Here is a 23275-nt window from a genome sequence, read left to right as displayed (position 1 = left end):
AAAAATGCATGACCCAATTCATAATTGGGTTTCATCAATGTTAAAAACTTGTTTTTCAAAACACACTGTTTAGAGAATGAAAACATAAGTCACAGACTTGAAGAAAATATTTTCAAACAAGTTATCTAATGAAAGACTTCTATCATGTATATGGAAAGAACTCATAAAACTCAGTCGCAGAAAAACCAGCTTTAAACGTTGGCAAAAAAGTCCTTCAGAGAAGAGGTATGAGTTGCAAATAAACACATGAAAAAAATGATCAGCATCATTGCTGATTATGAAAATGCAAATTAAAACCACGCAGAGGAACTACTGTGCACCTATTAGGCTAAAATTTCAGAAGCTAACTATTACAAGTTTCAGTGAGAACATGAAGTAAAGTAACTTGTTACATACATTTCTCATGGGAATGTAAAATATTATAACCACTTTGGGAAAATACTTGATTGATTTTTTAAAAGATTAAATACATACTAACCATATGATCCAGACATCCCTCTCCTAGGTATTTACTCAAGATAAATGAAAGCATACGTCCATACAAAGACTTGTACATTCATAGCAGCTTTGTTTGTAAAAGCCAAAAACTGGAAACAACCCAAATACCCATGAACAGGTGAAAGGATACATAATTAGAATACTATTCAACAATAAAAAGAGAATGAGCCATTGATACATTATTTTGGAAGAATTTCAAAATAATTGTGCTGAGTGAAATAAACTGGAGGAAAAAGAGTACATGTGATTCCATTTACATGCAATTCTAGTAAATGAAGCAATGTGTGGTGACAGAAAACAGGTTGCTTGGGGCTGTGAGCAGTGGTTGTGGTACAGGGAGGTACAAAGGTCATAAGGAAGCTTTGGGAATGATGTATATGTTAATTATCTTGATTGTGAAGATGGTTTCACAAGTGTATCTATATGTCAAAACTTATTAAATCATACACTTTAAAATGTGCCATTATATATTGTCTGTCAGTAATACTTCAATAAAACTGTTTAAAGTAACACTTACTATGCTCAAAATCATGATAGGGGACTTGCCTGGTGGCACAGTGGTAAGGAATCCACCTGCCAACGTAGGGAATACGGGTTCAAGCCCTGGTCCGGGAAGATCCCACGTGCCGCGGAGAAACGAAACCCATGCACCACAACTACTGAGCCTGCTCTCTAGGGCCCGTGAGCCACAACTATTGAGCCCACATGCCACAACTACTGCAGCCCACACCCCTAGAGCCTGTGCTCTGCAACAAGAGAAGCCACCACAGTGAGAAGCCTGTGCACCGCAATGAAGAGTAGCCCCCGCTCACTGCAACTAGAGAAAGCCTGCATGCAGCAACAAAGACCCAATGCAGCCAATAAATAAATAAATAAATAAATAAATAAATAAATAAATAAATAAATAATTTATGACCAAAGAAAACCATGTTAGGGTCTATATGAGATACTGAATACTTGCTATGTTTTCTTTCTTTAAAAATGTATTTCAAAATAATAATAGTAGAAAATTTGATTGAATTGTTGCCTTTAAGGAGTTGACAGTTTTCCAAGAGATAAAGGCTGATTTTTATCTAAGAATTGGGAGAATTGAATAGGAAAACCAGTCCTTATGTTAATAAAATCCTATTATAAAAATTAAGAGGAGAAATGGTTATTTATGGTTGAAAGCAATGGCCATATATTCATAGTAGAGTTGATATTTCAACCACACCTTGAAAAATGGACATGCTTTCAACAGAGAAAGGTAAATTCTAGCTACACAGAAGATAAAGAACAAAGGCAAAGCATTGAGAGATGATGAAACGTGTTTTAGGGAACAGCGATCAATGCATTTAGAGTAGCAGGTCTGGAGTATGAAGGGTCCTGTGGAAGTTAAGTTTAGGAAGAGAAGGTGGGGCAGATGGGACTTGTAGGCAAAGCCACTGCAATTCTGTTTCTTCTTTGAATATTTCTTTGACTTCCACAAGCAGGGCTACTCAGTCTTAACCTTGCTTTCCCCTGATATTTTACCCCATATTCTATTACACCACCTGTCACATTTTATTCCATCGTGTGTGTGTCTGGCTTCACCCATAGGCACCCATAGTCCTTTCTCCTGTTAGAAAGGACAACATTTGGTCCGTTATAAATGCTCAACAAGTGCTGTTAATACTCTAAAAAATAGGAAAGTCTAGGAGTTTGTCATGACCGGAATAGGCAGGTGGAATTTGAACTGCTCCTGTAAAAACTGAGTAGGTTTTGGGTAAGATGGAGAGTAGAGAGAAGGGCATTTCATAGAGAAAGAAATGAGACTGTCTGTAGTAAAGGGATGGGGAGGGGAGTATATATTAAGGAGTACTGAGAATTGAGGTTTACAGGAAAGCCAGCTTTTATTATTTGTTATTATTTAGCCCAAGTAAGAAGAGACACAGGCTATATATTTAAAATGAAAAAAATTAGATATTTCCTCCCTTAGCTGTTATAGTAGAGTTCTAATCAACCAGAAGAAGAAAGACTTTTGTAAGTTGTTAGTAAAATATATCAGATACTCTCTTCTGGAAATATATTTATTTTTCTTTTAGTTAAGATGTATATATGTTATATCAATATAGAATGATCCTAAATCATGTCCTATTGCCATTGTGAACCTGTGGTAGATCATGAGTTAAAAATGATTGAGAAACAGTGAATCAGAATTTCAGCACTTTGAGACAGGACTCATGCTTGATGTGGCTTGGTGGGCGGCAGTGTGATGTTCTGGAAAGAATGCTGGCCTCTCAAATCAGAACACAGGGATTCAAATTCCACTTTAACTTTAAAACATGTTCAGTGACCCTTAAACAAGTTAGTTCCCCTATTAGATCCTCTTTCATCATTAATTAAATTGGGATAAAAACAATAATGACTTCACATCATTAATATGTGGTGCGGTCTCTCTCTCTCTCTCTCTCTCTCTCTCTTGCTCTCACACACACACACACACACACACACCCACCCACACACACACACACACACACACACCCCCCAAAAAAAATAAGAGAAAGTAGGTAGCACCTTGCTGGTACATGGTACCCAGTCTTCTGCCATCACTCTCTTCATCTTGCATAGATGTCATAATGCTCTGTAGATACCAGGTACTCCAACACTTGCTTACTGCATGAATCAACACATTACTGACTGAGAACCATTGAAAAATTCCCTGTTTTCTGTTATGGTGTTCCAATTGGTGTATCCAGAGAACTTACTGTGAAAATAACCTTTCTCCTGATCATCTCTCTGTGTGTGAGTAAAAAAGCAATGATAAAAGTTCCTCTCTTCTTAGGTTATGCGCCTTAAGAATATGTGAGCTAAATATGCTAGGAGATTTTATTTTATTTTACGTTAATCATTTAATTTATATTTTAATTAAATTTAATTGTAGATAGGCCGGGTGACACATAATCACTGGTTTTCCCAGTATTCTTCACTCATCCCTGTTGTAAAATGTGTATCGAGAGCTCAGCTTTCTCTTGCTTACCAGCCTTCTCTCGTACAGACAGAAGCATTTCTCATAGTTCAGAGAACATTCTGGAAGAATGTTCATATTACAAAAGTAGGTATGTGACTGGTGTCATGATTTAGAAAAAGAGATTAAAACATAAAACGTGAAGAAGTCATATCTTAAGGATGGAATTTTGGGTGTTAAAACTGTATGCTGAAAGTGAATACAGTTTTAGACAATAACTTGTACTAATTTGTTTCAAAGAAAAAGTATTGAAAAGAATAAGAAGTATTTAAATTAGCATACCATTTATAAATAGTTTCATGGTTAAAACTAAACACATTCAGTTACAGTTTAGATTATACTCTTGTTTTACCTAGCAAACCATTCAGGTTGATTGGAACAAAACTGTGAAACAAATTCAGCACAATCCATAGTATAGAATCTGAATTAGAGAGGCTCAAATCTGTTATAAGTACACTTACAAAGAGTTTTGAGAAGATGCCACTATGTGAAAAGAAAGAACATAAAATGTTAAAAAAAAAATTTTTGGATTTTTTTTTTTTTTTTTTTGGCTGAACCTCACATTTCTGTGTTTCTAAGGTCTAAGGCATAGTTTTTGGTGGTTTAGTGTTCATTGTTAGTGTTTTGGTAAAGGTGTTCAATGAATATTTGTGGAATTTAGGAAGTTTAAATGTATGACCTACAATATATTACACTTCAGAAGTTAGGAGCTAAAATCTAGGAAAATCTAAGCATGTTTTTAAAAATAAGCTCTAATAATTCAAAAGCTATTTGTGATATGTTCTGGAAAGGCGAATTTGTTGGCTTAATTTTTTTCAGGGAACTCATTTGTACCAGATTGTTAGGAAATAATGAGACATACATTTCTAGTGTCTGCATTTTTTTTATTGTATGTTACAAATACTCCAAATCCAGGGCTAAAATAAACAAAAGGTTGAATCAGGAATACTTCTCATTTAAAAATTAATCCTGGAATTTTGGAGTAGGAAGAGATTTTAGAGTTTATTTTTTCCAACTTCTTCCTACTGCTGATGAGGAAGTAAGTCCCAGTAGGGTAAACTGACTTGGGTAGTGTCCATAGCTTGAAAAGGAAAAAATAAAGGTTTCCTTTTCTTCTATACTTGGTACAGGAAGTACTCAATAAATAATTTCCAAGAGGGAAGTCAGCATGGCATGAGATACATATTATTGTAAATTTATTAATTAGCATTTTGGTTCTTCAGTAATTGACTAAGGAGTCTTTCTCCGTGAAATAGAGATGCTGGGAACATGTAAGGTCTCATTCCAGATCATGACATTCACCACAGTGATGTTGTCCTAGGAACACTCCTGGGCAGAAATTTCCAAGAAGATTTAATGTACACATCTATGAGACAAAGGGTTTGGGGAGGGACATATTTCATTTAAAAATAAAAACAATACTCTGATTTGATTTTGAGCACATTATTCATTTTTTAACATCTGAGAAGCATTAATGACATTTGTGTTTCCTTTTTAGAAGTTGAGAGATTTGGGGGCATAAGTCAGCTAGTTTTCTCCTTATAACACCCCTCTCTTTTTTTGGAATCAGTCATTCTTTCTTTCAACAATTATTTATTGAACTTCTCAGGCATATTCCAAGCATAGTGGTAGCTTATTAAAATATTAAGTCAAAGGACTTCCTAGGTGGCGCAGTGGTTAAGAATCTGCTTGCCAGTGCAGGGGACATGGATTCGATCCCTGCGCTAGGAAGATCCCACATGCCGTGGAGCAACTAAGCCCATGTGCCACAACTATTGAGCCTGTGCTCTAGAGCCTGTGAGCCACAACTTTTGAGCCCATGTACCACAACTACTGAAACCCACATGTGTAGAGCCCATGCTCTGCAACAAGAGAAGGCACCGCAATGAAGAGCCCATGCACCGCAATGAAGAGCCCATGCACCACAATGAAGAGTAGCCCCTGCTCGCCACAACTAGAGAAAGCCCATGTGCAGCAACAAAGACCGAATGCAGCCAATAAATAAATAAATTTATTTAAAAAAAATTAAGTCAAGAAGACTTGGTCTCGGTACTAAAGTGGGAGGGAGTTTATTCCTTGAGAGGTTACAGTACACTATTGTTGCTCCAAATTTTCCCTTGCCATCTATGCTTTCCATTATAGAATTTGACACAGTAGTCATATAGTAAATACAAAATTATAGATAGAAATCACAGGAGTGTTTCACTTCATTTACTTATTCATGTATTCAACACGTATTTATTGAGTACATCCAATAGAGACTTTGAGAGTACCTACTGTGTTCCAGACATTGGGCTATGTGAGTGGGTACACCAGTGAGTAAAACATCCAGTGATCCTGCCTTCATAGGGATTACATTCTAGCAGGTGAGACTAACAATAACCAAGAAACATAAGAAATAAGCAAATTGTAGAGTGTGTTAGAAAGTGACAAGTGCTATTAAAAAAAAAAAAAAGGTAGAGTAGGGGGATCACGTGTATGAGAAGGAGAAGAAAAGGGGGTGTAATTTTAAATAGTGTGGTCAAGAAAGGTCTGATTGTAAAGGTTACTTTTGAACAAAGACTTGAGGGTAGTTGAAATAAAAATCCAAGAATTAGGGTAACTGTAGGGTTTGAAATTTTAAATTTTACATATGTTACTTCCTGGTGAGACAATGCAGATGGGGGTAAACTCAGAGCTTTTGCCTCTTTTTTTTTTTTCTCTCCTAATTGCTTTTACGCAAGGAATGGTATTTCCACTCTATTTTCTCTTTTGTACTTAACCAAAATAAATTTCGTATGATTTTTGCCCATCCATGATAAGAACAAAGTTTACTTTGAGAATTTCCTCTTAACAGTCTAATGCAGCATGTAGTATAATCTCATATAATCCAGTGTTTCTTAGAAACATAAAAATCCATGTATTGCATTTTTAGAGTGACTTAGTCATCTGTTTGGGCAGCAAGTCAACTTATTTTCCCTTTGAGTCATTGAATCATTGATTCCAATAAGAAAATGGTTTATTTCCTTAATGTTCTTGATTGATTTTAACATGACTTAAAAATAAAAGTATTTGTTTCTTACAGATTGTATTTCTGGCATCTGCATATGCAAGTCCCCAACTCACAGAGGAAAGCTGTTCAGCCATGGCTGCTGTCACACATTACCTGTATCTTTGCCAGTTTAGCTGGATGCTTATCCAGGTTGGTACCTCATTTCCTCCCTCTGCCTCCTTCAGCTTTCTAATGCATCTGGATGGAGTGGCCTTTGTATCTGATATTCTTTATACCGAAATGGAAGTAATTCCATGTATCCATAACTGCAGGAGAGATCAATGCAAGAAAAACCTTATAAGCTGTACAGTATTAGAAAGTGTAGTGATTTTAAGGAAATGAGAAGAAGTCTAGTAGAGTTGGAAGTCAGGGAGTGGTGGGAGATGAGGCTTGTGATGCGGACTCTATAAAGCACAGTAAAAAATTTTAAGTTTTTTTCTAGGGGAAGTTATAGGAGAGTGGTATGATGAGATTTGGATTTTAGAAAGAATTTTCTGTTTGTAGTGAATTGAGTTCATGAATGAGTAGATATGGGAGCCAATTAAGTAGCTTTAGCTGTATTCTGGGGAAAAAAACGTGGTGGTGTGAACCAAAGAGGGAGTAGCAGAGGCAAAGGGAAGCGAACAGCTTCTAAGAATTGTTTTCTTAGAGTAGAACAATAGGATGTAGAGATTGGTTATAAAGAATGCAGAAAGTGGAACCAAGGATGTTACCCAAGTTTCTGGCATGAGTGAATGGGTGGGTAGTGGTGCCTTGAACTAAAATAATGATCGCTGGAGACTGGGGGAAGATGATGCGTTTTTTTAAGGACATGCTGAGTGTGAAGTTCTTGTGAGATCTCCAGTGGAGACTCAGAGAAGTGAAATATGCGGAGCTAAATTCCAGAACAGACATCCATGCTAGAGAAATACATTAGACAGTTACTTACTTAGAGTTGGAAAATGGATCCATTGCTTTGGAAGAAATCCCTTTGGGAGAGAGTAGAGTGAAGCCCAGAGAGACCTAGCATATTCTCCCGAGGAACTAGTAAGGGTTGGGGAGAGATTTGAACTCTCCTTTTCTGACTAAAATCCCAAATTCTTTCTATTGTCCAATGCTGATTTGCTTGATAAAGAGGCTAATGTGAGAGTTGGATCCACTTAAGCACTAATAATGTCACTAACTCAATAGCTCAACTAAAATGCTGCCTTTGAAAAAGAGTTCTACGTGGTGCTATTGTTCCATCTTTCATGTGATAGAAATAGTTTCATATGTGTTTCTGAGTATGTGTGTGAAGTATTTTATGTAAACAGATGCATTCAGGCCCTTGCATATTCTTTTTTCTTGTTGAATAAGAAGGGTGCAGGATTTCCACCATCGGGCAATATTGGAGGAAAGTGAGGTGATACTAATAGGAGAGAATACTGTACAGACTCAAGGAAGGGATCTTTTCTCAGGTATGATATTATAGTTGGCTCTGAAGGAGAAGTAAACTGAGCTGTTTAGTTAATAGAACTAGTTGGAACAAGTGGAGGCCTGCATCTGGGTTTGAAATCTGGCTCTGTCATTACCTTTGTAACCTTAATCAAGTTATTGACTCTCTCCAAGGTTTGTTTATGAATCTGCATATAGGGATAATAATTCCTACCTCATAGAATTATTGTTTTATAGCTCTTTGAGCAGCTCTAATTATGGAAAGTTTATGGTGTTCTCCAACCCCCCACTAAACACTTAAAAAATAAATCTAAACCATACAACATAAAACAAATGAAATTAACATAGCATTTGCAGGATTCTCTGATTCTTTTTAGCAGTTTATCTAAGTTGAACTTTTTATGTGCACCCTGTGTGTGCTGTCATTTTTCTGCCTGAACTGAGGTCCATAGCGGCTTGCTGAAGGTCTTTGTCCATGTCCCTGACCTATTCAGTTTTTGATGAATGACCTGATTGAAGACACAGGAAGCTGTCTTATCAGGTATGCAGACGATACAGAGCTGAAAAGAGCTAAAATAGCAAGCTGCCTGTGTTAAGAGTGCAGGTAGAACGAATAGAGAGAAACTGTACTGTGACAGCTTGAAAATGAGAGTAAAAGAGACATAACCACATGGGAGTTAATGTAAACAACTTGAAATTTTAATTTAACCCAAACTCAGTAGCAATCAAATGTGTGACCAGATGGCTTAAACCATAGCAACTACAGTAACTACAACAATAACACAGACCTGGGTTACATCAGTAACAGTATGGAGGCAGCTGGGGGAGCCATGTTTACATTATAATCTACAATAGTCAGACAACCCTGGGACCCTGTAATCACTTTCAGCAGGAACATTAACCAGCCAATGAGAAGTTGGAAGACAGTCCTGTAAGAAACTTGGAGGTGGCTGGAGATAACTAACGTGAAAGAACTTCGTAATGGATGTCTACAAATACTGGGAGGGCTTCCACAGGACAGAAAGAATGGACTATCTAGCTCCATTTGGAAGAACCAGAACAAGTGGGTCAAAAATTAGGGAAGCAAATTTTGATCCACATTAAGAACTTTCATAGCCAATCAAAATTTCAAAGTTGAAAAAGCTGTGTCTAAAAATAGAGAGTGTCCAATCATTGAAATATATTCAAACAGGGCAAAATGGCCAACTTTCAAATATGTTTTAGATGGATTTCCTGCTTTAGGGGATGGCATATAAAATTTCACCCCAGTCACAAGAGATTGGTGTATTCTATGTGTCTTCTTTAAGTTTTGAGTAAACATGATTGTAGCTGATGCACATTTAGTAAAGTAATTAGATTTCTGTATGGCTAATGGTTTAGGAAGACTATTTAAAGTAGCAGTGAAGTTTAATGTGTTTCAGATGGTACACCACACATTTTTCATGGTTTGTGGTGTGACCACAAGGGAAAAATTCAATACCTTCTGATTCTAGGTAGGTTACTTCTAATGAGTTACTTTGTGGTCAGAGGTTGTCGCCTTTACTAACCTGTGTTTCCCCGCTTATAAAATACTGTCTGCTAAAATCTTTTTTTTTTTTTTTAACTAGAATTCATTTTTAAAACATTATGTGAAAGATTAGGCTACTGTTAATCCAATCTTGTTAGTCAAGCAGTTGAAAAGATTGAAAGAATATTAACATTTTAGTCATTCTACTTCATATTTTTAGCAATATGGGAGAGAATTTGATATGTGTATGTGTGTGCATAGCTTATAGTGACAAAAAGTTAATTGCTAACTTTTAATCATTGAGCTAAATAAGCATGCAAGAATTATTTATTTTGATCTGCATTGTATCTTCAATCTTAGAGTAAATGCATTTAAATGAATTTATCTTGAGAAGCTATTTTATTTTTACATCATACTTTTAATACATTGTAGTAAAATGGGATTCAATTTTAGAGTGGTTACCCAATTTTGTTGGTTACAATTTTGATGGTAAACATGTTACATAACTTCTCTGAGCCTAGATTTTCTTAGTGAATGATTAGATTTGTAATAACAGTACCTCTCTCTGAGGATTGTGGAAAGACAAAATGAACGAATACATGGAAAGAGCTTGGAATGGTTCCTGGTACAGACTGCACACTCCATACGTATTTACGCATATTATTGGCTAAGCAAATATGTAGGCTAATAATTCATAGATTTTGAAACATGTTGGATACTTTTTTTCCAATATAATTTACATCTTTTTTTTTTTTTTTTTTTTTTTTTTTTGCAAAAGAGAATATAAGGGGAAGGAGAGGTCTGACAGTGTGAGGCAGACATTAACTGCAAAGCCTTAACCTCTGTCTAACCTCTTTACTGAAGTGTACAGGTGGCTCATAGCAGACTCCAGAGCTGGTGACCTTGACTATTGCTTTAGGCTTACCCTTTCTTGACTTTTTTTTTAAGCTTCCCCCTGTCTTTGACAGGAAAGTCATACTGTGCATGATGGGATTAGAGTAACAAATTATTTTGCTTATGTTTTTAGAAGTATTCAACTCACAAATTTCCTTTTTGCCCATGGAAATTGAGTTATCTTTCTGTTTGCTCTTCATGTGAGATCACTCTGTGAAATTATTGAAAGTTTCCCACTTTCTTTAAACAGCAGGGTTATGTCTACTCTAAGAAAAATTGACAGAATTTAAGCTCTCATAGTACTTTTGCTTTATTTTCCTAGTTGTTATTGTTCTAATTTTTCTTTCTTCTGTTGATTTGCTTTCATTTTTAGAAGTAGCATATACTAATGGTACAAAACATAATCAAATACTAGAGGGAAATAGAAAATGAAAATTACATCTATTTCTCCCTCTTTTATATGCTCTCCACCCTCTGCTCTACCCTCAACCCTACTCCCAAAGGTAAATACTGTTAATGGTTTCCTGTGTATGCCTCCAGATATACTCCACAAATATATAAATATTTATAAATACATAAAGAAGCACATATGTGTGTTTGTAGTATATATATGTTTATATATAGTATATATATAGTATATATATAAATTTATGCCATACTGATATACTATTTTTCTGTTCTATAATATGGTTATTCATAATTTTTTCTGTTCTCCTATTAATGAAATGCTGGTTATTTCCAATTTTTGATGTTATAAGCAGTGTTTCCTTGAACATCCTCGTACCCTGAATATTTGTTTACTTGTAGAATATCCATAGAATAAATTCCTAGAACTAATGTCTTTGCCCCTAACATCTACATGAAACATGCTATCTGGTGGATTGCCAGACCATGAGTTAATCCATGCAGGAAATAAATCACAAGTAAATTATTTGAGATATTAGTATCTAATGTAGGTAAATAGAAACTTAATTTTGCCTTTATATTCATTTGGCCCAGTTTTATCATCATTTCCTGTCACCATGTTAAATTATATACTAATCTGCCTCAGTTGTGATCAGCACCCAAACCTGGGTTGTCCTTGCAGTCTTTTCATTTCATGCCAAGGGACACAGCTTACTCAAAAATATAATGTTTTATTTTGAAACGAAAGCTTACTTGAAGAACGTATTTTTTAAATGGTAGAATAAAGTTAGAAATCATTTCACAGTTGTACTTGAGCATTCACATCTTGTGCCTCAGTCTCTCCATAAAATCAGGCTATGAGGAAGCAAATACCCATATATTTATTCCTTGGTAGGAAGACTGCTTAGTGCCAGAGCATAACAACAGGAAGGGAAATGCTAATATTAGCTGTGTTTTTCCTTCATCATTGATTTAATCTGAGGGGACATCAAAGATATGAAGGACAACAGACTGGTAATTATCAAGATAAAAATGACATACCCAGGAAATTCTGAGTTCTCCAATCCTCACAAAGCTTTGTAAAAATTGTTAAAAGGGAGGATAACTGGAACAAGGACACATGGTAACATTTCCTAGACTCTCCTCTGAAATGAATGGCTAAGAACATGTGGTAATGGCAGAATTAATAGCATCCGTGATCTCTGACTGAATGTGATGCTGTGTATCAGTGCAGGGTTTCTGGTGACACAGTTAATAACCAAATATTAAACCACAGGCTAGATACCAATCTTTTTCCACATATCATGAAACTGTATGAGATTCAAGCACCCTTTTTTAACTTAAAAAAAGGAAAGGCATTTCTCCTTCATATTTTATAAATATACTGTGTATTAGCATGTATTATATGAGCAAACTAATGAAGCTCTGTTTATGGAGCATAGGAAAGTATTTATGACATGATAATCAAACAGCACAGTATATCTTCAGTTTTCCTATGCAGACACTTGGAAGGTATCAGTGGTAGTCACTGATAATGTTACTATAAAAATAAATAGACATGTGCGTCTACGAATATAAGTTAATATGCTTATAGACACACCATCTTTTAGTTTATTCCTATCTGTATTTGAACTAAATTGTATCTGGGTAATTCAGTTGGTTGGTTTGCATCTTAATCAGAATCAATTTAAATTCTAACAACCTCAGTTCCCAAGTCTGAGAAATATGCTTCTCCTGTCCTCGGTTTCCTCCTGTGTAAAAAAATAATAATAATAAAACTTAGGTGATCAGTTGTCTTTATTAAATGAGACATAGCTTAATGTGGGGTCTATATTTATTAACCGATGAATAAGTATCAATTCCATGCTTCTTCTCTTAAACTGTTGAATTTAACGTTTTTAAGTTTCCACCAATTTAATGTTAACCCCCTTCATTAGGAGTTCAGTCAAATCAGTTCTGCAGTTCTTTCTGGCAGGGTAGTGTGTAAATGAATAAACTCAATAACTGAACCAATATGAAATTGTCATTAAATTCAAGGAAAATTATTAAATACTGGAATTGTGTACATCTTTATTTACTTGATATTTCTCAATGAAGAGTGTATGCAAAGCATTTTACTATGTACTACAAGGTATGCAAAAATTAATCTACCATAGCTCACAGATATGTTTCAGCCATTTCTATTCTAAGTCCTTTATAAGTTCTTGTTTAGCGTTGACAAAAAATGGCGAGGGAGAGAGAATCGGTTATCTTTATACTTGAACCAGGAAAGTGCATCTCCACTGGCACATATCGTGAATGGGAGAAAATGAGGACCAAAAAAAATAAGCTCTCATGCAAATAATAATATTGTCAGTATTTGTGTGACTTTCTATGGAAATAAATCTTAACCTCAGTCTTCACAAGATGGTTTTGTTCTATAACCCAAATATGAAAGAGCTATGTTTTTTTTCTCACTGCCTCAGCTTCCTTATCTCTAAATAAGATGTCTTGAGATGGTCCATAAGATGGTTCTAACAAAATGTTTAAAGCTTAGAGATAGAAATGTAACTGGAGACCTAGGTATTGAAATTTCAGTTCACATTTAGTCTTTAGCAGAAAATATGTAAGTGTGGTAAGCTGTGCTCAGTCAGTATGAAGCACATTGGTGAGAGTGACACATGTACCTTGTATTGAATTTTCACAATTCTTTTGTTCTAACATTGGATAAACACAGATACTGAGGCACATATGCTATATATCTGTCAATATAAAAACATTATGCAAAGGTAATGGTCTCTTGATACTCTAACCTTCAATTACAAAGGAGCAACCAAGATTACAGGGAAAGGAATATATCTTACATGCTCCATTCCCACCTTATTGTGGAGAATGGCAGTGCTTCAGAAGAGCAGTATATATCTCAATTTTTTTAAAACAATGAAAAAAAAAGTTAATTTAAGCAAATGTTCAAATCATGAACAGAATAATAAGCATATAGGTTAACTCACTGAACCCAAGTTATATACGTACAGCTGGACCTCAAGGAGCTGTGAGCAGGAGTGGAAGGCTTTGTCAATTCTTCTTCTCTACAAACACACCTTCTCTTCACTGTGCTTTTGGCTACTTCCACCACTAAAGTTTATATGTTTTCTTTTTTCAGTTGACCAGCTTAAATGTCACAAAATTTCAGAGAATTCAATGATAGATGATTGGTCCAGCCTGGGTCGGGCTTCTTCTCCAAATCCACAGCTGTGGACGGAGGAGCAGGGTCATGAGCCCACCCTGCATGTGTTGGCAGGGGGTGGGGGGATGTGAGGAGGGAGACAGGTTCAGAGAGAAAGAGCTGATGACCTGGGCGCACATCCCCAAATATACCTACCATACAGTTCCTATTAAAATGTTTTAAAATTCAAGTAAAACGTGAAGTGAGTTCGTCAACACAAATCTTAGGTTTAGGCCACATGGTATTTCCAGAATAATTAAATGTTTCATTACATGTTTCCATTCTTTAGCCAAAAAAAAAAAAAAAAAGTCATACAGTGGTAAATACTGTCCCTAGAGTATACCTCAATGATTGGATTCTTCTGAGAAGGAAAGAGCTTTTTTTTAATTGACAAAAACATGACATTTGAAGCTTGATTTGCTTAACTGAGTATTCAAGAATTCACTGACAGTGTACGTTGAGCTCTTCAGAGCAGAAGCATTGCATGTATAAATCTAACAAGCAGTTACGTTTGTCTCAGTCTTATCTGAGGCTGTGGTAAAGGTCAGACAGTTGCTGAAAGGTTCGGTAGTTCTAACTGATGGAACTAATGTTCATCTGTGTAAAAGTGGACATTTTGGAAATGCCCCGATCTTTATCATGACGAATCAACTTAAAAGTCATTTACCAATCTCTACTTTCCTTCCTGATCCTTCCACCGATTGCACCACTGAGTTACCATGTTATAAGGATACACACAAGATCTATTTAAAATAATCTGTACTTTTATTTCGGGGATGGGTTAATCATCCTTGCTTTGCCTGAATTTTCATTCTCTAAACAGGCAGTATTGACCACTCCAGCATCAAACACCTAATACAGTCCCACCTATCTGAGTCATGTCCCTACACTAATAATAGAAAGGAGGACAAAAGCCTCTTGGACCTAATAATTTTTAAAAAGAAGTTAGAACAAACTTACATAAGCAACAACTCAAAACATGCTTCATAATTACAGATATGTGCAGATGTACATAAAGATATGGAGTACTGCCAGGAAATAAAATTCAGAGACAGAAATCTTCAAGTAACCAAGCATTTTTATCCTTTCCTGGTTTAGGCCTATCAATACTAATCCCTCAAGGCTAATTTGGTTCAGATAGAATCTTTCTTGCAAGCCTCAGTAAACTATCTGAAAACCTTCCCAGGAACATTAGGCATGTTGTTTTTCACATAGAAGAGTTTCTGTTGTATCACTGCTCACTTTTGGTCTTTTAACTATTTATCTTTTGCCTTTCACACTGTCTGACATCCTAATAGGAGACTGAAGTGAGGTCACATTTAGTGGTGACTGTCTGTTTCGCACTTTATATATAGTGTCTTATGTAATCTTTATAATAACTTCGTTGTTCACAAGAAGAAACTGAGGCTCTGGGTTTATTTTCACTTGCTCTGGGATTGTTGTCACTGATGTATAAAAATATACATATATGATTAATCTGGACTCACACTCCACAATATGAAACTGAGAAGGGGGATTTATCTAGTGGATAAGTATTGTTGCGTGAAATATGTATGATATGACATTCACTGTTGTTTCTGTAATAAAGGATAATTAAACAGTGATCTCATAGAAAAAGAACACTAGAAGGCAGAATATGTTAAGTTCTGAATTTGGCTTATATACACTCTAGATGTGATTTGGGGCCAATAGTAACATTTCCAGGCCTCGGATTCCTTCTTCTGTCTCTCATGTGCCCCTTTATCCCCCTCACTCTCTATACAGTTGTCCCTTTTATAATTTTATCTCAAGAAGAAAAGAAATAACAGATATAAAATATGATGCAAATATAATATAAATATTTTCCTTAATGATTTTTTTCTCATTTGTTTGGAAAGTAAGAGTCAAGAAGGTAAATAACCTCTACCATCTCTGTTACTGTTTTAGACACAGTGCCTAGACGGGCCTTTGAAATTGAGTAAGCGCTCAGCAAGTATTTATCAAGTGAATGAATGAAAAGGAGTGAGTGTAAATTGAGAAAGAAAAATGTCCACAAAACCTACCCCATCACAGTATATTTTTCTCCATGCAAACATTTTCTTTTTATTTGTCTGTCTCCCAGTTGGGACTGAGACTGGGGCTGTTGTCACAACTATATCCCCATTTCCTGGAACAAGTGTCTGACTCTACCACATGGTAAACTCTCAATAAGTAAAAATTGTTTAAAGGTCTGGAACATAGGACTTCATTATCATCATGAAGCTGTTCCCATGGAAAGTAAGTTTGAATATCAGTGTGTGTGCTTCTTCAAAGATATTTACAGAACAATCACAGACTATTATGACAGAGTACATCAAAACAAATTAAGCAAAATATAAAGTACAATAAATAAACTATTTCCTAATGTTTCCAGACTTTTGAGACCTCCTGAATTTCTTGGATATATGAAAAAAAATGAATGTATGAACTAACTTAAAAAATCAAATCAAAACTATAATTATTGAGTAGATCCTGGCCCTTTGTTGATCAGTAACTCTTTATGCCTGAGCCAGGTGAGTGTGTCCTGTGCCCCTAGACCAGAGCCTGTTCATTTTATGTTCTGTTTCTTTCCTTAGTCTGTGAATTTCTGGTACGTGCTGGTGATGAATGATGAACACACGGAAAGGCGATATCTGCTGTTTTTTATTCTGAGTTGGGGACTTCCAGCTTTTGTCGTGATTCTCCTCATAGTTATTTTGAGAGGAATCTATCAGCAGAGCATGCCGCAGATCTATGGACTCATCCATGGTGACCTGTAAGTACATCCCAGCAAGCATGCTGCCTCCTCAGCCTTCCTGTATTCAGGCAGCTGTACTCGTAGAAGAGGGGGCAGTTGGCTAAGGGGTCTGACGGAAGGAGCGCCATGAAGACCTTTACCTTCCTGCCACACTTTCTAAATCTCTACTTCCTCTAATTATCTCTTTCAGTAAGAAACTATCGCCTCTCCAGTTCCTGTGATAGATGCAGTTTTCTCAGGTGAATTGGTGTATGAAACAGTTCACAGGAATGTATACTTTACCATAATTTAGTTTGTTAGATTGGGACAAACAAAAATACCTAGTGAAATCAGGGAACTATGAACATTTTGATGAAGAACAGAACTAGTGAAAAATCTGCAGTGTGGCACGTTATCTAAGGAGTCTGATATTTGGGGGGGTGAGATGGGAAACACGGCAGACACCATCATCTGTAACATCCCTAAATACCAGAACACTGTGTCCCAGTGAATGGAGAGTGTCTGCACAAGTACATGGGAAGGAGACAAGGTCAGCGGGGTCCTTCTGATAGATTCTTATTAAAGTTCGCTGTAGTCTTGAAATCTAACAGATCTTTATACACACATATATATCCATGCCTTAATCCTGAATCTGATATCTAACACCTTTGAGGACCACTCAGCCCCTTTTATTGACTCCACATTAAAAAAAACAAACAAACACTTTGTGATACTAAAGCTTAATCAACTTCCTTGGTGTAATGAGGATTTAGAGGGAAAAGTAACATTTCTAAAAGAAAGAATAGCCTAGTCACAATCTTATGAGGACAGCGTTGCCTAATTATCTTATAGGTTATTATGAAGATAAAAATTAGTTAATAGGTGTGAAAAATCTTTTAAAGTAAAGGTACTAAGCAGACATCATTTTAATATTATCATTGCCTCTGATCAATTATGATCATCCATTGTATACTTAGCCAACACTTTGTTGTATGCAGACATACTCCACAAATGGGCAATCACAGACTAATGCCCCGTAGCACATTAAACGGAAGGAGATTAGCTGTGTAATACACATCCTCATTGAGATACCATAAATAGTAATTTTTTTCTTTTTATTGAAATTCAGTAAGAGTCTCTTATGCTGATTCATTTATAGTATTACAACAATAGGATTGAAATATAGTATTATATTTTGTCCATATAAAATTCTAAGAGCCTGATCTCCTAGAAAGGTATGGTTGTGTCTTTTTGCAGTTATATCATGACATATTACTAGTTCTGGCATTAGTGTAAATCTTGGGCTGCCAGGATTAATTTCAGAAAGTTCTGCATCTTTCTTTGTCGAGTACAGAGTAACCATGAGACAAGTCCTGGTGGCCAGCAGCCATCTCTTTCATGAGCTCCCTGGCAAGACAGTGATTTGGCAGCAGTTTTGGCATTACACGTTTTGCACACCCAGTCTGGATGAATGGCACCAAATGAAAGTGATGTTAATTGGAAGAAACCCTCTCTTGATGATTCTAAAAGGATTTTTAAGAGAGAAATAAACTGTTATATAAGAATGTCCAAGTCAACTGACTTAAAATATTTGTCTTCTGAGGATTTGCAGAAGATTCTTTATTACCAGACCAACTATAATAAATGAAGTGTAAAATATATTAACCTTTACCCAATCTTATTATTATAGGATTATTAAACCAAAAGTGACTAACCTTTATAAATAGTATAGGTTACTTTTCTTCTTCATTCACATAGAATATTCATGTGAATTTATTCCAGTTTTAAAAAAATTCTCTATTTTTAAAATTACTTTAATCTCAATGTAGGAATAAATTACCATGTTATTTTTGTAAAATATTTTTGTAAAATATTGGATACTTATATCATCATTTAAAAACATGCCTTTTCTCTGTAGATAATGTTAGCATTCATGGTTGTAAAATAACAGGACATCTGTTGTGCAGTGGTTGTTTGCAGTAATAAAACTTTCTATTTAGTGAAGAATTTTCTCTAAGTAGATCTCTTATTTATTAACATGTTCAAATTGTTATATTTACAATGTTTTTACCAAATTTTGGAACCAAGATTATGATAATTTCGTAAAACCAGGAAGTGATTGCTCTTTTCCTATTAGCTGAAAAGTTTACAAGTTTAGTGTTATTTCTTCTTTGTTATTTTAGAAGTCACACATGAAGCCAGCTAGGGCTCAGGTTTTCTTTGTAGGAAGACTTTTAAATTACAGATTCATTTTCTGGTAAACATATAGAAATATTCATATTTTCCATATGCAGTTCTTTTTGTGTCAATTTGATAAACTGTCTTTTTTTCTAGGAATGTTTCCATTTCATCTAACTATACAAATTTTTTAGTGTTTGTAAGATCTGTAGTAATGTATCTTTCTTCATTCTTGATATTGACAATTAATGTCTTTTCTCTTTTTTTTCCTCTCTTGATCAGTCTTGCTGAGTGGTTTATGAATATTACTGTTTTTCCCCAAATTCAGCTTTTGACTTCTTGATATTCTCTATTGTGCATTTATTTTCAATTTCACGTCGTCAATTTCTACATTCATCTTCTTAATTTACTTTTACTCTTGGATTTTATCTGATTTTTCTCTTTTTTATTTACCCTTATGTATTTTATTTGCTTTGCTTATTATGTTCCAGGTACTATGTATTTATTTTGTTTATTTAAAAAAATTTCACCAGCTTTATTGAGATATAACTCACATATATAATTTTGTAAGTTTAAAGTGTACGATGTGGTGATTTGATACGCACATCTCCTGTGAACTAATTACCACAATAAGGTTAGTTAACACCTCCATCACCTCACGTAATTACATTGTGTGTGTGGGTGTGTGTGGTAAGAACATTTAAGATATCTTCTCTTCTCTTAGCAGCTTGCAAGTATATAATATATTATTGGTAACTCTAGTCACCATGCTATGCATTGGATCCCCAGAACTTATTTGTCTTATAGCTAGAAGTTTGTGCATTTTAACCAACATCTCCCCACTTTCGCCATCCTCAGGTTGTGGCAACCACCATTCTAATCTCTGTTTCTATGAGTTCAGCTTTTTAAAGATTCCTCATATAAGTGAGATTATATACTATCTCTCTTTCTCTGTTTAAAGTACTTCACTTAGCATAATGCCCCCATTATGCTATCCATGTTGTTGCACATGGCAGGATTCCTTCTTTCTTGTGGCCGAATAATATTGTAGTGTATTGTATATATTGCAATATATATCTCACATCTTTATCCATTCATTCATAGACATACAGTTAGGTTGTTTCTGTATCTTGCCTATTGTGAGTAATGCTGCTATGAACATGGGGGTGCAGGTATCTCTTCAAGGTCCTGATTTCATTTCCTTTATACGTATATACCAAGAGTGGGGTTGCTGGATCATGTGATAGTTCTACTTTTAACTTTTTGAGGAACCTCCATACTGTTTTCTGTGGTGGTTGTGACAATTTACATTCCTACCAGCAGTCTGTGATCTTTATTATTTCCTTCCTTCTGCTAATTTTGGGCTAGTTTTTTTCCTTTTCTAGTTCCTTGAGGTTTAAAGTTAGGTTGTTTATTTGAGATCTTTTTTTTTTCTTCACGTAGGCTTTAATCACTACAGACTTCATCTTAGAACTGCTTTTGCTTCATCCCATAAGTTTTGGTATATTGTGTTCCATTTTTGTTTGTTTCAAGATTTTTTTTTTATTTCCCTTTTGATTCCTTCTTTGACCCATTGGTTGTTTTAGGAGTGGAGTGTATTATTTAATTTCCACATATTTGTGAATTTTCCCATTTTCTTCCTGTAATTGATTTCTAGTTTCATACTGTGGTGGTTGGAAAAGATACCTGATATGATTTCAGTCTTTTAGTATGTGTGCTGCCAAAGCGAGCACTGATTTCAGTCTTTTAAAATTTGTTAGAACTTGTTTTGTGGCCTAATATATGATCTGTCCTGGAGAATGTTCTGTGTGCACTTGAGAAGAATGTATATTCTGCTGCCGTTGGATGGCATGTTCTGTATGTCTTTCAGGTCCATTTCGTCTAAAGAATAGCTCAAGTCCAACATTTCCTTATTGATTTGACTGGGTGATATATACATTGTTAAAAATGGGGTGTCGAAGTCCCCTGCTATTATCGTATTCTTATCTACTTCCCTCTTCAGATTGGTTAGTGTTTGCTTAGTATATTTGGGCTCTATGATGTTGGGTACATATATATACATATACATATATATATATATTTTTTTTAATTTATTTTTCCTGGGCTTCCAGGTACTTTTTTTTAACTATATAAATTTATTTATTTATTTATTTTATTGGCTGTCTTGGGTCTTTTTTTGCTGTGCGCAGGCTTTCTTTAGTTGTGGTGAGTGGGGGCTACTCTTCGTTGTGGTGTGCAGGCTCCTCATTGCCGTGGCTTCTCTTGATGCAGAACATATGCTCTAGGCGCATGGGCTTCAGTAGTTGCAGCACATGGGCTCAAGAGTTGTGGCTCACAGGCTCTAAAGTGCAGGCTCAATAGTTGTGGCACACGGGCTTAGTTGCTCTGTGGCACGTGGGATCTTCCTGGAGCAGGGATCAAACCCATGTCCACTGCATTGGCAGGCAGATTCTTAACCACTGTACCACCTAGGAAGCCCCTAGGTACATTTATGATTATTATATCCTCTTGATGAATTGACCCTTTATCACTATATAATGGCCTTATCTCTTGCTACACCTTTTGAGTTAAAGTCTGTTTGTATGATATAAGTATAGCTATCCCTGCTCACTTTCAGTTCCACTTGTTGGAATATCTTTTCTCATCCCTTCACTTTGAGCCCATGTCTGTCCATAAAGCTGAAGTGAGTCTCTTGCAGGCAGCATATATTGGGTCTTTTTTTTAATCCATCTAGCCATTCTATGCCTTTATGTTGGGGAATTTAATCTATTTACATTTAGAGTAATTATTATTTAGGATTTACTAATACATCTTATTAATTGGTTTTCTTTTTTTGGCTATTTTACTGTTCCTTTCTTTCTCTCTTGCTATCTTCCTTTTTGAGTTTGTGATATTCCATAGTGATATGCTTTGATTCCCTTCTCTTTATCTTTTGTATGTCTACCGTAAGTTTTTGCTTTTTAGTTACCATGAGGCTTACGTAAAATATCTTATTGATATAACAGTGTATTTTATGCTAATAATGTCATTTACATATAAAAACTGCTCTTTTACTCCTCTCCTTTTCTTTTTGGGGGGGTCACAATTTACCTCTTTTCATATTGTGTATTTATTAACAAAGTAATGTAGCTATAATTATTTTTAATACTTCTGTCCTTCAACCTTTTTAGTAGAGTTAAGTGGTCAACACATTACCTAACTCCTGTATCAGAATATTCTGAATTTGACTGTATACTTACCCTTACCAGTGTGTTATATATTTTGATATGTTTTCACGTGATTAGTGTCCTTTCATTTCAGCTTGAAGACTCCTTTCAGCCTTTCTTATTAAGGCAGGTCTAGTGGTAATGAATTCCTTCAGTCTTTATTTCTCCTTAATTTCTGAAGTACAGCTTTGCCAAGTAGGGTATTCTTGGTTGGTATATTTTTCTTTCAGCACTTTGAGCATATCATCCCACTCTTTTCTGTGATACCTCTAAGGTCTCTGCTGAGAAATCTACTGATGGCATTATGAAGGTTTCCTTGTAAGTTAAAAGCTTTTTTTCTCTTGCTGTTTTTAAGATTCTTTGTCTTAGAGTTTTGGCCGTTTTATTATAAGGTGTTTTTCAGAGAAGATCTCTGTAATTTGAGTTTGCTTAGGGACTTCTCTTATTTATTCAGAAGTCCAATAAACATCTTTACCAGAATGACATAAAGCTATCTTACATTTAGCAGGTTTAAAATTAATCTCTTAAATATGTGCTTTGACCTACATTCCCTATGAAAAGTCCACCATCTACCAAGGTATCCAAGCTGTGAATTTGAGAATTTTTCTACTTTTTTCCCCTTATATTTCACATCGTATTTATCATAAATTGTTTCCTAGTCTAACTCCTAAATGTCTTCCTACTCCTTTCTCATTTTCATCTCTTATTTCATCACCATCTCTTCAGTTCATCTGTGTCATCTTTGTCTGGTCCTTTCAGTTGCCTTTTAACTTGTGTTCTTATTTCTAATTTCTTCCTTTTACAATCCATTCACTAAATTTTGAAATATGGAAATGATCATATTACTCTGATGCTTAAAACCCAGGAGTTGCTTTTCATTACCTTCAGCGTCATGGATTGTTAGGTTATCCATGATTTGACTCTAAACTATTGAACCAGCTTCTTTTAGCATCCTTCTCTCCTCACCCATCCTTTCCAGTTACCCTCTGTAGCTGAATCACTTGATATTTCCCATGATCTCCTATGCTTGTACCTTTAACTTTATCTTCTATGTCTCAAATACTTTTCTTTCCTTATGTCTGCCAAAAAAAAATACCGATTTTCCTCTAAACATCAACTTAAATATCAACTCTGTAAAGTATCTATTTTCAGATTAAAACACTACCTATTATATATAGCATTGAGAGACTCAGAACCCTTCATAAATCCTATGATTGT

General features: G+C 35.3%; 1 protein-coding gene across 1 annotated transcript in view; it reads left to right on the top strand.

The window, feature by feature from the left end:
• The window catches only part of ADGRV1 (adhesion G protein-coupled receptor V1), a 472618-nt gene that overhangs the window by 302705 nt on the left and 146638 nt on the right, over positions 1–23275 (top strand). The window contains exons 85-86 of the mRNA XM_057739390.1: positions 6549–6665; positions 16534–16712. Coding sequence (XP_057595373.1) covers positions 6549–6665; positions 16534–16712 — 296 coding nt within the window. The remainder of the gene's footprint in view (positions 1–6548; positions 6666–16533; positions 16713–23275) is intronic.

This window comes from Hippopotamus amphibius, chromosome 1 (assembly GCF_030028045.1).
Source record: "Hippopotamus amphibius kiboko isolate mHipAmp2 chromosome 1, mHipAmp2.hap2, whole genome shotgun sequence".
NCBI lineage: Eukaryota > Metazoa > Chordata > Mammalia > Artiodactyla > Hippopotamidae > Hippopotamus > Hippopotamus amphibius.
This window is presented reverse-complemented; position numbering and strand designations above follow the sequence as displayed.